This window comes from Taurulus bubalis, assembly GCF_910589615.1.
Source record: "Taurulus bubalis genome assembly, chromosome: 18".
NCBI lineage: Eukaryota > Metazoa > Chordata > Actinopteri > Perciformes > Cottidae > Taurulus > Taurulus bubalis.
Genome location: NC_136606.1, coordinates 1,502,603 through 1,518,553, shown reverse-complemented (window position 1 = coordinate 1,518,553; position 15,951 = coordinate 1,502,603). Strand labels below are relative to the sequence as shown.

General features: G+C 43.7%; 2 protein-coding genes across 2 annotated transcripts in view; one reads left to right on the top strand and one right to left on the bottom strand.

Moving 5' to 3' along the window:
• Positions 1-284: 284 nt before the first annotated feature.
• Positions 285-7,237, bottom strand: LOC306750687 (NLR family CARD domain-containing protein 3-like; the record flags this gene model as incomplete). Its single annotated transcript, XM_079234154.1, has 4 exons — positions 285-486; positions 2,084-2,257; positions 4,734-6,525; positions 7,171-7,237. The coding sequence occupies 4 exons, from the start codon at positions 7,235-7,237 to the stop codon at positions 285-287; spliced, it is 2,235 nt and encodes a 744-aa protein (XP_079090280.1).
• Positions 7,238-13,131: 5,894 nt separating this feature from the next.
• The window catches only part of LOC306750686 (aspartyl/asparaginyl beta-hydroxylase-like), a gene marked incomplete at its 5' end in the record, with an annotated part of 31,640 nt that continues 28,820 nt past the window's right edge, over positions 13,132-15,951 (top strand). Inside the window, 3 exons of the mRNA XM_079234153.1 lie at positions 13,132-13,309; positions 13,383-13,483; positions 15,730-15,856. Of these exons, the coding sequence (XP_079090279.1) occupies positions 13,132-13,309; positions 13,383-13,483; positions 15,730-15,856 (406 nt within the window). The remainder of the gene's footprint in view (positions 13,310-13,382; positions 13,484-15,729; positions 15,857-15,951) is intronic.

The following is a 15,951-nucleotide window of genomic DNA, read 5'->3' as shown; positions in this document are numbered from 1 at the left end:
TTTGGGCCCCTGACACTTGGGGCCCCTGACACTTTGGGCCCCTGACACTTGGGGCCCCTGACACTTTGGGCCCCTGACACTTTTGGCCCCTGACACTTTGGGCCCCTGACACTTGGGGCCCCTGACACTTTGGGCCCCTAATACTTTGTACATTTCATGACTGTAGAGGACGACATGCAGACAACGAGGCAGCTGATGTGAAGTGGAACATATTACCAGAACATGTACCACTTGATGATCAATACGTAGATAATCAATACAGTTATTGATTAAACATGAAGGTGCTACACTAGCAGCAGACAGTGAACCCACCTCAGAGTCTCCAGTCTACAGTGAGGACTCTCCAGAAAACCACTCAGCAGCTTCACTCCTGAATCCTGCAGCTTGTTTCTACTCAGATCCAGTTCTCTCAGACTGGAGGGGTTTGACTTCAGAGCTGATATCACAGAAGAACAGCGGATCTCTGACAAGCTGCAGCCCTTCAACCTGAATAAAGAATAAAGATGAAGATCATAATCATTCATAACCATCAGATGTGTTGAGGTTTAAATGTGTAGCTCAACATGACGATGTCCTCATCAAGGAGCTTTTCTCTTTGTCATTGTGTTCTTGTGGATCATCATCATGTCAGCCTTCTACAGACATCATCACATGTCAGCACAACATTCATAACCTGTTGATGTCCACACAGATGAAGACCATGCTGCTGCTCTCAGGTCTGCAGCTACAGGATCAGGATCAGATCAGACATGTAGGACTCATTGATTCCATGAGCTTCTTCTTTGTGTCTCTGGTAGCTTAGCAGCTTCATGTGTTTACCAGCAGAGGTCACATGTGCTCAGGTGTGTTTCAACAACAGCCACATGTCACCTGTCCATCACAAGAGTTATTACCTGTTAACCGTTTACCTGTTGATGTGTGTAAACCTACATTGTTGATTTCTCTACTCAAAAGTTGTCATGAGTGAATTTAGTGATGAAATAGAACACAAAGACGTGTGTGGCCGTTGTTGTTGTGACCATAGACTGTGTCGTTCCAGCGCTTTGCATTGTGGGATACAGGAGAGATAGATACATACTGGAGATCTTTTCTGAATCAGCACAGCATCCTGGTACTTCTGTCAGACGTAGATTTAGCTTTTGTTTGCTAGCACATGCTACATTTGGGTCCAACCAGTCCAAACTTAGAATAGGAGGTTTAAATACATCCAGTGTCAAACACAGACTGACTTGATGCATGTGAAGCCTCACATTGGTTCAGATCCACTTCACAAGTGTGTCCTCCACAGAACTAGACTGTGGATTTAGTCCTGGAACATCACAGACAGTCTGGACCGATGACAGACACCAAGAACTCTTGAAGGTAAATTTGGACTCGTGAGTACTGTGTTGAGAAAGACCTGAACGAAGAGGAACCGGCCCTTTAAGAACAACATGTGTTGAAGGTTGTTGGCTCCAGATAATGAGACTCAACATGAACCCAGAACAACAGGTAGACCTGCTGTCAAGAAGAACTCAAGTTAAATCAGTTAGAAGCTTCTACATCTGTAGCTTGATGATGTCATTCATCAGCATCACTTGTTGAAGAGCCACTAGCACTACGACTGCTCTCAGCTGACCTCTAGTTCTAGTAACCACAACAGAGACCTTTGTCTCCTCCAGCTGGAGTCCTAAAAGCTGCTTTGTTGAGGCCTTTGGGCCGGTGCTGGGCTGCTGGTTACCAGTCTGAGCTCTGGTTTCATCTCACCACAGCAGCTGTGTGGGTTGTCTCTGTAGCAGCCTCATCAGCTTCTGATGGCATGAAGACCATCACAGTTCACAACCTCACCTTCATGGAGCTTTGCATTCAAGTCTTTTCTATCTGCTGTCATCAGATCTTCATCCTCCTCCTTCATCTCCCTCACACACACTCTGCAGCCTCATCAGGACTGACATCACCTTCACTGACTGATGGACCACCATGTGAGTCTGGAAGCTACAAACTCTCCTGTCAATCACTTCATTTCTCTACGTTCTGTTCCTCTAACAAAGATTCTGCTTTTGTTTTCAGGGACATCCTGAAACCTTCCAGTCAGTGAACTGACCTCAGAACCTCCAGTCTACAGTGAGGACTCTCCAGTCCAGCAGACAGCAGCTTCACTCCTGAATCCTCCAGGTAGTTGTGACTCAGATCCAGTTCTCTCAGACTGGAGGGGTTAGACTTCAGAGCTGAGGCCACAACTTCACAGTGAGTCTCTGAGAGTCCACAACTTGAAAGTCTGTAATGACACAAATATTACAAAATGTTGTGGTGAAACATGTAATATGTACTTCCTGCTTCCTGTGCTGATGAACATTATCTCTTCACATCAGTGGTTCAGCTGCTCTCAGCTCACTGTGTTTCACATGAAACAAGAACTCATCTCTCTCTGGTCTGCAGACTTTAATCTGAGTGTTTCTTGAATGTGCAGATGAAGGGAGACAGAGTGTCGTTACATTGAGGCTTCCATGATGTCAGTCTGTCAGTGGGATCTGATCCAGGTCTGTCTCCATTAAGGTAGCATGAGGCCTGCTCCATGACAAAACTTGTCCACTATAGCTACCTGCTGCTGTCAGGTTCACCTCCATCACCGGAACATTCAGGGAAACAAACTGATGGATCATATTTCACCTGTATGTTAAATACTCATATATTTAGATATTTTATTGATATTATGTCGTTAACGTTCTTTACTGATCATCTAAAAAACACAATTAACAAACTAACGAGGCCGCAATATTTTTTACCTAATTACTGTCAACATGATGTCATCAAAATATGTAATCAGGATATCAGCATTAAAAACATAACATGTTGTTTATGAAATCTTTAATAGAGTCTGAATTCCATTTTAACTCATAACTTCACTGCCTTCATTAAATCATTGCTCCAGTATAACAGTGATGGTTTTGTCAAAGCAGGAGATTAATATTTGTAAATTAATACCTCCACTAAGTGAATTTCAATGATGTTTCTGACCCAGTAATCCGACCTGGGCGTGTCCTTCTGGGTACATTTAGTGATTTGAGGCTTCAGGAAAACGCTGTTGATTCACTTTTTACAACTGGGAACATTGGTTTGTCAGAAGAAGAAGAACTCAAACATGTTTATTAAGTAAACTGTTCACTCATGATAATTAACTATTAACACAACTCAGTAAACTTAATTTAAATGTTTACATCAAGTGAAGATTGTTGCCAAAGCATCAAAATACATAATAATATTATAAATATTATTATTAACGTCTGTTCAAGGTGGAGCTTTTAATTCTAACATGATGCTGGATAGTAAATTCATATTACTGTTTCATATTGTAATCCTTAGATATTTTGTAAATCAAATGTAAACCTTCAACATATCCAGTAACATTTCTCTGCAGGTAAATGTAGTACTACAAGTTTTCCTCTGAAGTAGAAGTACATTACATTTCATCTGACCCTACAGGGTCTGGATCTTGGGAGACATACAAGGACTTCATGTGAACCATAATAAGAATACTTCATATTACTCAGCTGGGTAAAGCTGTATTCTACTAAAGTGGAAATCTGAACTCCTTCATGGAGGCAACGGCTCAAAGAACCAACATCCTGCAGCTCACCTGAAAACATGTGGAATACTTTGAGGAGGAAACCAGCAGCGTATGAAACATGTGGGCCTCTTTTGTGGCCTCAGTACTCCATCACTACAGTCCACTGGCTATGAAGTAGTATGAACACTGTCCTCCTGAGCTCTTCTTGTCTCCTCCATGTTGTCTTCTTCACTCTAGTAACAGACTTCAGGACCTCACATCTCACTTCATTGTGTTCTATTGTTCTGTGTGTTTAGTTTAGTGGAGAACAGTGACATTAAAATCATTTTCATGTAAATGTATTTCAACAATCTAAAGGTAGAACCCTGAACTCAAGTTGGTTTGTTTTTGTTTTCTGGTCCTGTTTTTAAGAAGGGGGTGTGGCCTGATACAGATCTCATTTAAACTCTTAAATAATCAGGTGTGACCTGTAAGTGTGATGATGCCAGAGCCTTTGCAGAAGCTCCTCATGTAACTAAAGCACAGGAAGTGATGACAGTAAAACACTGATCTATGTTGTGATCAAATGCTGCTGAGATAAAACCTCCAACACGACCTCTAAAGTCCTTCATGTGTTGTATCAGGTTCACATGTCGCCTCCATCACCCAAAGGAAGATGAATAGAGGAAGAATCACATCAACATCAAAGAGAACATCAGAAAAAAATAGAATAACTTGACAGTGAAAACACAACCAACTGAAACATCAACATGTTTTCACTCGCAGCTTTTGAGACAACAAGAACATCTGAGACTAAATACAACTGACGTATAACTTTGTATCTGTTACCACCTGGCTCACGGCTGGCAACAAAAAGGGAGGCCACACTTCAATCTTTAACTCAAAACCTGTTTATTGTCAGGCCCAAACAATTCATGCCATCAAAAACCCCGGCTGGTGCAGCAGGTCCTGCTGATTGAGTGAGACCGAACCTCCCACTTGGGCCGCCTTTTATTCCCTCTTGGAGGCCGACTCCCACCAGGCAGCCATTTTAGGCTGGGGACCCAACTGTAAGAGTGGGAGGGTCGTCACATATCAAACAGCTGGAACACTATTTAAGAATATTATGAATATTATAGTTTCTACATTTGAATAACTAAACTACTGATCTACACTGATTCATGAAGTTAATCACATCTGGACTCACTCAGCCTTTCTGCAGTTCCTCACAGCTGGAATCAGTCTCCGTCGTCCCTCATATGTTGTATTGTACTTGTTCAGGTTCAACTCATCCAGAACCTCCTCTGACATCTGCAGCATGTAGCACAGAGCTGAGCACTGGATCTCTGAGAGTTTCTTCTCTGATCTGTTCTCTGACTTCATGAACTCCTGGATCTCCTGATGGACTGAGAGCTCCTTCATCTCCATCAGACAGTGGAAGATGTTGATGCTTCTTTCAGGAGAGATATTCTTACTGTTCATCTCCTTCAGGTTGTTAGTGGCTCTCTGGATGGTTTCTGGACTGTTGTCTGTCTGACCCAGCAGGCCTCCTAAGAGTCTCTGGTTGGACTCCAGAGAGAGGCCATGAAGGAAGCGGACAAACAGGTCCAGGTGGCCATTTCTACTTTTGAGGGATTTCTCCATGGCTCTCACCAGGAAGTCCTCCAGAGATGAATACTTGTAGTCTTCTCCCATGAAGTCCTCCAGTACCTTTGTCTTCCTGTGTGTGAAACAGTGGAACATGTAGACGGCAGCTAGAAACTCTTGAACACTCAGATGAACAAAGCAGTAGACGTTTTTCTGGAAGATCACACTCTCTCTTCTGAAGATCTCTGTACAGACTCCTGAGAACACTGAGGCCTCCGTGACATCAAGACCACACTGCTCCAGGTCTTCTTGGTAGAACATGATGCTTCCTTTCTCCAGATGTTCAAACGCCAGCCTCCCCAGCTTCAGAAGAACTTCCCCGTCAGCCTCCATCAGCTCCTGAGGACTCGTCTCATGTCCCTCATGGTACTTCTGCTTCTTCCTCTTGGTCTGGACCAGCAGGAAGTGTGAGTACATGTCGGTCAGGGTCTTGGGCAGCTCGCCTCTCTGGTCTGTGGTCCACATGTGGTCCAGAACTGTAGCAGTGATCCAGCAGAAGACTGGGATTAGACACATGATGTGGAGGCTCCTGGAGGTCTTGATGTGTGAGATGATGGTGCTGGACTGCTCTTCATCACTGAACCTCCTCCTGAAGTACTCGTCCTTCTGGGGGTCGGTGAAGCCTCGTACTTCTGTCAGCCGGTCAACACAAGTAGGAGGGATCTGATTGGCTGCTGCAGGTCTGGAAGTTATCCAGACGAGAGCCGAGGGAAGCAGGTTCCCCTGGATGAGGTTCGTCAGCAGCACGTTGACCGATGCCTTCTGTGTGACATCACACACGACCTCATTGTTGATGAAGTCCAAAGCAAGTCTGCTTTCATCCAGACCATCAAGGATGAACAGAAGCTTCCAGACAGAGAGCTCCTCTGCTGAGACCTTCTGTAATGTTGGATGGAACACATGGAGCAGCTTGAGAAGACTGAACCGCTCATCTCTGATCAAGTTCAGCTCCCTGAACGAAAGCACAACCACCAGACCCACATCCTGGTTTTCCAAACCCTCGGCCCAGTCCAGAGTGAACTTCTGCACCGAGAAGGTTTTTCCAATGCCAGCGACGCCGTTGGTCAGAACCACTCTGATGCGTCTCTGCTGGTCAGCTGAGGCTTTAAAGATGTCGTGGCACTTGATGGGAGTGTCATGGAGGGTCTTCTTCTTGGAGGCTGACTCCAGCTGCCTCACCTCATGTTGGGTATTAACCTCTTCACTCTGTCCCTCTGTGATGTAGAGCTCAGTGTAGATCCTGTTGAGGAGGGTTCCACTTCCTGTTTCACCACTTCCTTCAGTCACACGTTCACATCTCTTCTTCAGACTGATCTTGTGTTCATCTAAAACCTCCTGCAGACCACGATCTGCTGAACCAGAGAAACAAGAGAGAACACATGAAGAAGACATGATATTGATTTGACTAAAACAATCAGTAAACTATCAAATCAGGCCGATATCTGAAGGTACAGAGGAGGACTCGTGAGTGAAGTAACTTTCAGTTTGGTTCAGTTAGAAGCTACAAAGTAGTGGGATGTGAACACAGAGAGCTTTCTCTCTGGTCAGCAGCACAGACACCTGTTGATCCAGTCAGTGGAGCTACAGACGTGGTTTTGGTTTGAGGGAGGAGACCGTCTCCGTCATGGTGCTGTTGACCTGCTACCAAACAGAGCCTCAACAGCTCAGATGGGTTTTCCTGCTGTGAGGCTGCAGTGGAAATGTATTCATGGCCTGGATCAACGCTCACTGAGCCCAGCAAGAGACAAGTAAAGAACCAACAGCATTCTGATTGGTTCATGCAAAGATGGGGCGCTATCATGAAACCAAAACATAACCTTCATTTATGTATTGTGGGTTCATATTGTCTCTCAAAGAAGAACAGGGATGCAGAGCAGAACTGTCTGCTGGAGCAGATCTTAAATGTCTTCTGTGAGACTCAACAAGAGTTCCTGTATGAGAACAACACTTCCTGTTTCCAGACATGAAGACATCAGCAGAGACATGGAGGGTCTTACTCTGTACAGTGCTGCTCTCACTGGCTGCCTGCAGTCCAGCTCTGGTTCTGGTTCTGGTTCTGGACATCAGCTCCTCCTCAGGAACAAGACTCCTCTTCTCTCTGTGGAGACATTTCTTTATTACTAATGATTTGTTGGTTGTTGATGAAAACATCCAGATTGCAGAAGCTCAGAAGTTCAGAGATCAGTTAAAGTGTTGTTACTTTTCTGTTTGAATTCAGAGTTCAGTCTGAATGAAGACGTGAGATCTTGAGTTAGGTTTGAACTGATGTTAGAAGTGGTTTAAATACTGTGGTAGACCAGCAGCCTGAGGCCGCTTTGTCTCGTCCAATCAGAGTGGAAGCTGAGGGGCGTGCACGAAGGAGCAGGACCGGTAATGAACTGTAGGTCTTCAGTACTTAAGTCTTTCTTATTGGTCAGAAATGTGGCGCTGGAGCCGGAGCTCGGAGTCAGAAACAAGCACAGCAGTTTCATCAGCTGATCTGTTCAGCAGGGAAATACCTGCAGTGACGTGCATACGGGTTGATTTGGTAAATAGGTTGTATACTATATATAATATATACACATGGCCTTACACTGATCAATCAGGAGGTTGTTTTATTTAGTCCTTCAGCTTTTGAAATCATGCTAAAATCACAATCTGCTGTGGTGGCAGCTTGTTAAAAACACTTGTTGCAGGATGGAAAGGGTTCTGACTCGTGTGGACTTCATGTTAAACTTCAACATGCACTTCAGCAGGCTGGACTCTCCTTGATCAGATATCCAGTGATGAGGCTCGTAGTGTGTGGAACATAGTTTATTCCACCAAAACTAAAATAAAACCATATCCAATGATGGACTATCAAAAACTGACCTGCTGAAAATAACAGGAGTGCAGTCTACAACCTGCGGTCAGAACAATAGTTGCTCCACATCCTGCTGCATGGAGTCTTAACGGGCAAAACACACAACAACGCACACACCAACAGGTCAAATGCCTCAAAGCACATAAATAAATAAATACTTCTATAAAGACAAACACACACACACACACACACATAAATACTTCTATAAAGACAAACACACACACACACACACACACATAAATACTTCTATAAAGACAAACACACACACACACACACACACACACACACACACACACACACACACACACATAAATACTTCTATACAGACAAACACACACACACACACACACACACACACACATATAAATACTTCTATACAGACAAACACACACACACACACACACACATATAAATACTTATATACAGACAAACACACACACACACATATAAATACTTCTATATAGACACACATACACATATAAATACTTCTATATAGACACACACACACATATAAATACTTCTATATAGACACACACACACACACACACATAAATACTTCTATATAGACACACACACACACACACACACACATAAATACTTCTATATAGACACACACACACACACACATATAAAAACTTCTATATAGACACACACACGTATATATGTAACAGAGTTGATCAGGGCATGGAAGAGGTCGACTCAGATGAATTTTCCAGCATTCATTTATTCTGCTGCACATCAGCTTCCTCCAAAAGTATGAAACTTAAGTGCTAAAACATGAATCATGACAAAAAGGGAAAACAACCATCCCAAGTGGACAAAATAAATAACTGCATTTTGTAGACTTAATACTTACAATGTGCAATACTGCTGTACTATACTGAATATTGTTTTGCTACTACTACATTTCACTTCATAATATTACACTTATATGCAATAATATGTATAATGTACCAGCCTTTTTATTTTATTTGACCATATTATGTCATACTGTTGTACCACTTTATTTTGAGGAGACGTCACTGTTAGTCTAGAACCCCCCCTCCCAAAAACGAAAACTCTGACATATTTTCATTTCAAAACGCCGAAAGGTGACAAGTTTGCAGGTATGAAAGTACTTCAGGGCGACCGGATGTAGCTCATACAAACGGCCACAAAACCTATACTTTAACCGTCTAAAATAATGACAACAGATGGACAACGTGATCATATTAGCGACCATTACCGTGTGTGACAAACGGTTACTTTTTTTTAAAGAATATAACAAAATAGTGCTCCATCGTGTTCCCCACAACTTTCCTCTCTCTCTCTCTCTCTCTCTCTCTCTCTCTCTCTCTCTCTCTCTCTCTCTCTCGTTGTCACGGTCGGGTCTCCCTAGGCAACCATCAACCGGAAGTGAAGGACTGTGGAAGAGTGATGTGGAGACGCTGTATACTGCTCTGGTAGTGTACAACCTGTCAATCACAAGGTAGCCCCGCCCTAAAGCCCACTCTGCTTTATGGGACATTTTACTCTAAATGGATCATAATTTACTCAAACTAGTGATTGACAACATAAATCATGTTTACAAAGCTCTAAAACCTGCTAACAAACAGCCTCAGAGGAAACAGAGGAAGAGGTTCAATCACAATATTGGTTAGAAAAATATATAATTTATATTTCATTTTCAAATGTTCAGCCCTAAAGCTAATCTAGTTTATTGAGCTAAAGACCAACTTAACTAGCAGCTAACTAACCAATATCTCTTAGAGTTTAGTCTGAGTTACATTAGCTAACTGATATAATGTATAATAATTATTTTTTTTCATTCTTTCATTCTTTTTAATTTTTCAATTTAAATTTGTATTATTTTTTTAGTTTTTATTATTATTCTCTTTTTTGTATTTGTATTTGTTATTATTATTTTTACTTGATCGGGACCACTAGTATTGTAGTGTGCTGTATGTAGTTTATAGTAATTTACAGGATTTTAAACCGTAAAGTTAACTTGTTAAACTTCAGTTAAAGAGCCGTACAGACAGTTATATTCAATACAATGTCCAACAGTCAGCTTCCTGTATTACTACATTATTATTAGACATTTATCCCTCGTCGCATTAATAATGACAATTTGAGAAATGGAGAAACAACCTGACTTTAATTGCAGGCGAAAAGTCCAAAACTGTCCACAAGTTATGCGACAGCGCCCTCTAGCGGCGGAACCAGTCACTGCAGCTCATGCAACCAAGAACACTTAAAGTTTATATCTCTGTTGTCAAACATACACTTTTCATTCAATATTAAATGAATGCAAATTGATTAATTAATGCAAATGAAATATTAAATTAAGTCCTACTTTGTTTTAAATAATCATGATTTTGATCAGGAAATACAACAAAGAGTATAAAAGGGCTTAATTTAAAAAAAAAAAAGGTTTCCCTTGACCACAAAAAAAATAACTCCATCGTGACAGAATAAACTGTTTATTTATATATATATATATATATATATATATATATATATATATATATATATATATATATATATTTGTATTATTATTTTATTGCATTATTCAGGTCTGCTCTCCGCCCAGATGTTTAAAACTCCTCTTCCCTGCTGCCACGTTTTTTTACGCCGGGAAGCTGTACCGCGTCCTGATTGGTTCACAGCCCTCAGAGCCGCCCTTTGTCCCGCCCACGAGCTTCCCCTCTTGCTCTGATTGGTCGGACCGGACTTCGCTGGTAACCAAGCGAGGACGTGACTTCTTCTCGTGTGTAGCTTTCATCAATGAGAGTAGAAAAGACGTAAAGCGTCACTTTTCTTCACGTTTTTGTCGTAACTACCGACAAGTTCCTTGTTAGTTCGGAGCTAAACATTTGCACCGGGGACTTCCTGAAGCAATGGCCCCGAGAAAGGCCCCCAAAGGCCCCCCCAAAAGAGGTCAGTACCCGCTCCTGGCTCGAGCCCGGGACGCGCCTTCTGCCCGTGCGCGCGGTGCGTCTCAACGTAAAGAGGTTTCCCTCCCCGTGGAGCGCGTCCACCGGGCAGGGAGACCCACACCGGGCAGGGAGACCCACACCGGGCAGGGAGACCCACACCGGGCGAGGAGCCCGTCGGTGTGTTCTTCAGTCCGGCTGAGGAGCCGCAGCCTCCTCCTCCTCCTCCTCCGGCGTCAGGCGCGCTCACACCCGGCAGGGGAACCGCGCCTCGTGACCCGGAGAGACCGCTCGGGTGTTGAGCCGATGGGGGGTCTGCACGTGCACGCGCGTGTCCCCGTGCGTGTTGCATCAGCTGTTTGCTCTCCCGCTGATCTGGAGTGTGTTGGACCGGCTGCACGGAGTCTGGTCTCCCGTCCTCGCGATGCGAGAAAACAGACCGCTTTAGTTCAGTTTGTGTTTCATTGTTCCGCGAGCTGTCAACGTGCAGAGAACACAGGAATACTTGAACTGTGCAACTTGACTCCGGGTTTAAGTACGAGGTGCTCTGTGTGACTGACGCTGTCCAGCAGTAGCACGCAGTGGCCCTGCGACTGACGCTAAGCTAAGCTAGCTTCCTCATCTTAATGCAGCTTCATCGTGGTGCGTTCAGGGACCTTCTCATACGTGCAGCTGTTCCCGTGATGCTCCCAGATGTGTTGTGACGTTATTTATTCTAAAATAAATAACACATTGTTGTTGTGTAGAGAGAAAGAGAATCATTTGATTAATTACAATGAAGTAACTTTTTATTTTACTGTACCCTCATAATACTAATAAGACTTAATGTCTGTTATTCTCAATATCAGACCGAAGTACATTCTGTAAAATATAATATACATTATGTAATATTCTCTCTACTTAAGTGCAATTGTTGAGGTATTTACATGTTATGCTACTTCATACTTCTACTCCACTACAATAAGGAAATATTGTGCTTTTTTTTATTAGAGTATTATTACAGTTTTAGTCACTTTTACAAAGTCAGATTATTAAAACAAAATATAAATCTATATAATGATGGTGCATTATTACAGGTGAGGCACCCAGCAGTTAATGAATACATTAAAATAATATTGACCAGCTGCAGTATTATAGTGATGAACACATTAATGCCTCAATAACACTTTTACTGATTTTATTAATTTTATTATAATTATATTACTATTTTATTATTATTTCATTATCATTTCATTATTTATAATATAATTATATTTAATATTTGTTTTTGTATTTATTTATACTCACCAAGCAAACACACTTGGCAATAAACCGTTTATTTTATTAAGTTATTTGTTTCTAGTTACGTGATACGGAGAAATTAAAATACCACAATATTTTTCCTCAAAACACTTTTTGTCACAGAATATTTACACAATGAGAGTTTTGATGAATAATGATCAGTGTGATGATTATAAATAAATAAAATGAATAAACAAAATAAACTGCATCACTTTAAAACGTATCACAATATCGATATAATACTATAATAATATACATATATTTCTCATTTAGCCTTTATTGTCATTAGTGATTAATCTACTCTTTCAAACAGGTGTGTGTGTGTGTGTGTGTGTGTGTGTGTGTGTGTGTGTGTGTGTGTGTGTGTGTGTGTGTGTGTGTGTCTGTGTGTATATAAACACAAGTGTCAAGGTTATTTGGTGGGCTATTCTGTCCTCTCTGGCATCTCACACACACTCACTCACACTCACACACACACACACACTCACACACACTCACTCACACTCTCTCTCTGTCCCGGGTTTGTCAGCTCTAATAATAGTGTGGATCAGGTTCTGGATGGTAGGCTGTAGCTGCTGGGAGGAGGAGGAGGAGGAGGAGGAGGAAGAGGAGTCAGTCTGTCTCCTCTCAGTCACTTTGTGTCGCCGTCCGTCTTCACTGCTTTTATCTTTAATATATTTGGATCGTTTCTTCCTTCGGATCTTCTGATTGATCCGTTACTTTTATTTTTCAACCTTTTTTTCTCCGTCCAGTTTTCTTTAAAGAACTTTTTAAATCTAAAATAATCATTTTAGATTCATAGTTGTTGTGGTTTAGTGTGCAGCCTCCTCACTGTGGAGCTGGTCTGCATTGGTTCTTGTCCGGTCCGGTCCTGGTCCTTGTCCGGTTCTTGTGGGTCCAGCTGAGACCTCAGGCGGTCCATGCAGCGCTACCGCCACTATGGCACCTCTTCCCCGGCCCCTGTAGAGGAGCTCCGTGCCGAGGAGGAGGAAGAGGAGGAGGAGGAGGAAGAGGAGGTGTACACTGAGGAGGAGGTGTATGGGGAGGAGGCGGAGCCGCTGATTCAGGAGGAGGCGGAGCCTGTGGTCCAGGAGCCAGGTAGGCCTGGTGCAGGAATAAGGTTTGACCTGGTTTGGTTTGGTTCTTATCTGGCCTGGTTTGGCTCGGTTAGGAGGCGTTAAAGAGGAGGAGGAGGAGGAGGCGGCCTCACAGACAAAGGAGGAAGTGCAGCCCGCCGCCCAGGAGACCGGTAGGAAAGCTCTGTGCGCATGGGTTGGTTTGGCTCTGTTAGGTTTGGCTTGGTTAGGTTAACATGGTTTGGCTCTGTTAGGTTTGGCTTGGTTAGGTTAACATGGTTTGGCATGGTTAGGTTGTCATGGTTTGGTTAGGTTGACATGGCTTGGCATGGTTAGGTTGGCATGGTTTGGCATGGTTAGGTTGGCATGGTTTGGCATGGTTAGGTTGACATGGTTTGGTTTGGCACGGTTTGGCATGGTTAGGTTGACATGGTTTGGCATGGTTAGGTTGGCATGGTTTTGTTTGGCATGGTTAGGTTGACATGGTTTGGTTAGGTTGACATGGTTTGGTTAGGTTGGCATGGTTTGGCATGGTTAGGTTGGCATGGTATGGCATGGTTAGGTTGGCATGGTTAGGTTGGCATGGTTTGGCATGGTTAGGTTGGCATCGTATGGCATGGTTAGGTTGACATTGTTTGGCATGGTTAGGTTGGCATGGTTTGGCATGGTTAGGTTGGCATGGTTTGGCATGGTTAGGTTGGCATGGCATGGTTAGGTTGACATGGTTTGGCATGGTTAGGTTGGCATGGTTTTGTTTGGCATGGTTAGGTTGACATGGTTTGGTTAGGTTGACATGGTTTGGTTAGGTTGGCATGGTTTGGCATGGTTAGGTTGGCATGGTATGGCATGGTTAGGTTGGCATGGTTAGGTTGGCATGGTTTGGCATGGTTAGGTTGGCATCGTATGGCATGGTTAGGTTGACATTGTTTGGCATGGTTAGGTTGGCATGGTTTGGCATGGTTAGGTTGGCATGGTTTGGCATGGTTAGGTTGGCATGGCATGGTTAGGTTGACATGGTTTGGCATGGTTAGGTTGGCATGGTTTTGTTTGGCATGGTTAGGTTGACATGGTTTGGTTTGGCATGGTTTGGCATGGTTAGGTTGACATGGTTTGGCTTGGTTTGGATGGTATGGCATGGTTAGGTTGTCATGGTTTGGTTTGGCATGGTTAGGTTGTCATGGTTAGGTTGGCATGGTTTTGTTTGGCATGGTTAGGTTGGCATGGTTTTGTTTGGCATGGTTAGGTTGGCATGGTTTTGTTTGGCTAGGTTGACATGGTTTGGTTGTCATGGTTTGGTTTGGCATGGTTAGGTTGACATGGTTTGGCATGGTTAGGTTGACATGGTTTGGCATGGTTAGGTTGACATGGTTTGGCATGGTTAGGTTGACATGGTTTGGCATGGTTAGGTTGACATGGTTTGGTTAGGTTGACATGGTTTGGTTAGATCAGGTCTGGTTTGGTCTGGTTTTGAGGAGAATCTAATTTTTACAGATCTGTCGATTTAATCAACGACTCGTTTAGTCGACTGAAATTATTTAAAGTTTTATGCTTTTTTTTCATGCACAATTAAGTTTATTTCCTAGAAACCTCATGAGCTCCAAAATAAATGCATATTCATATATTTAAAGTGGAGCCGTTTGCTTCTTCTTTGTGGAGAAACTCCCAGGAGATTAAAAACATTGTAATCGATTCGTCGACTCAGAACCTGCAGACAGGATTTGGAGCTCTGTGATTGGACGTCGGGAGATCAAAGAGCTGCTGAACCTCTCCAGTAGGGAAGTGATCTCCAGGAGGAAAGTGATCTCCAGGAGGGAAGTGATCTCCAGGAGGGAAGTGATCTCCAGGAGCTCGGCCCCGGGAGGGCGTCTGCTCTCTACCCTGAACCTTGGAGGTCATTCGCCGGATCGCAGAAGCTTTCCGGCTCTCAGCTGTTCGCGGGTCGGCTCTATTCCTGGGTCGGCCCGCCCTCGTGTCGTCTGTGGACGCTGTTTCAATAAAGTTTGACGTGAAAGAGTTTATTTACGCTGACAACAATAAAAACACTGAACCTCCAGGCAAAAAGCCAAAATCACAAACTCTCCTCTGACCTTTGATCACATTGGTTTCAGGGAAAACTCCCCAAAAACTCTGTAACGTTAGCTTATGAGCAGCCTCGGAGTTCTGGGCCAACGCTGAGACGTGATTGGCTCGTCTTCCCAGTGGGCGTGTCCACGGGGCGGACGAGCCAATCACGTGTCAGAGGCTGCTCATGTGGCCCTCCAGGTAAACGTGGAGAAGTTACACACTTTAAACGGCAAAAACATGTTCCCTTCCTCAGAGGGAAAGACGCCGACGGAAGGAAAAAACGGGAAGAAGACGGAGAGAGGAGGAGGAGCAGGAGGAGGAGGAGCAGCAGGAGGAGCAGCAGGAGGAGGAGCAGCAGGAGGAGCAGCAGGAGGAGCAGCAGGAGGAGCAGGAGGAGGATCCAAGTACTCCATGTTCACCTGGTTCGTGGTCCTGGCTCTGCTGGGGGTCTGGAGCTCCGTGGCCGTGGTCTACTTCGACATCGTGGACTACGACAGCGTCGTCGGTGAGTAACGACACACACACTCACACACACTCACACTCGCACACACACACACACTCTCGCACACTCGCACACACACACACTCTCACACACTCACT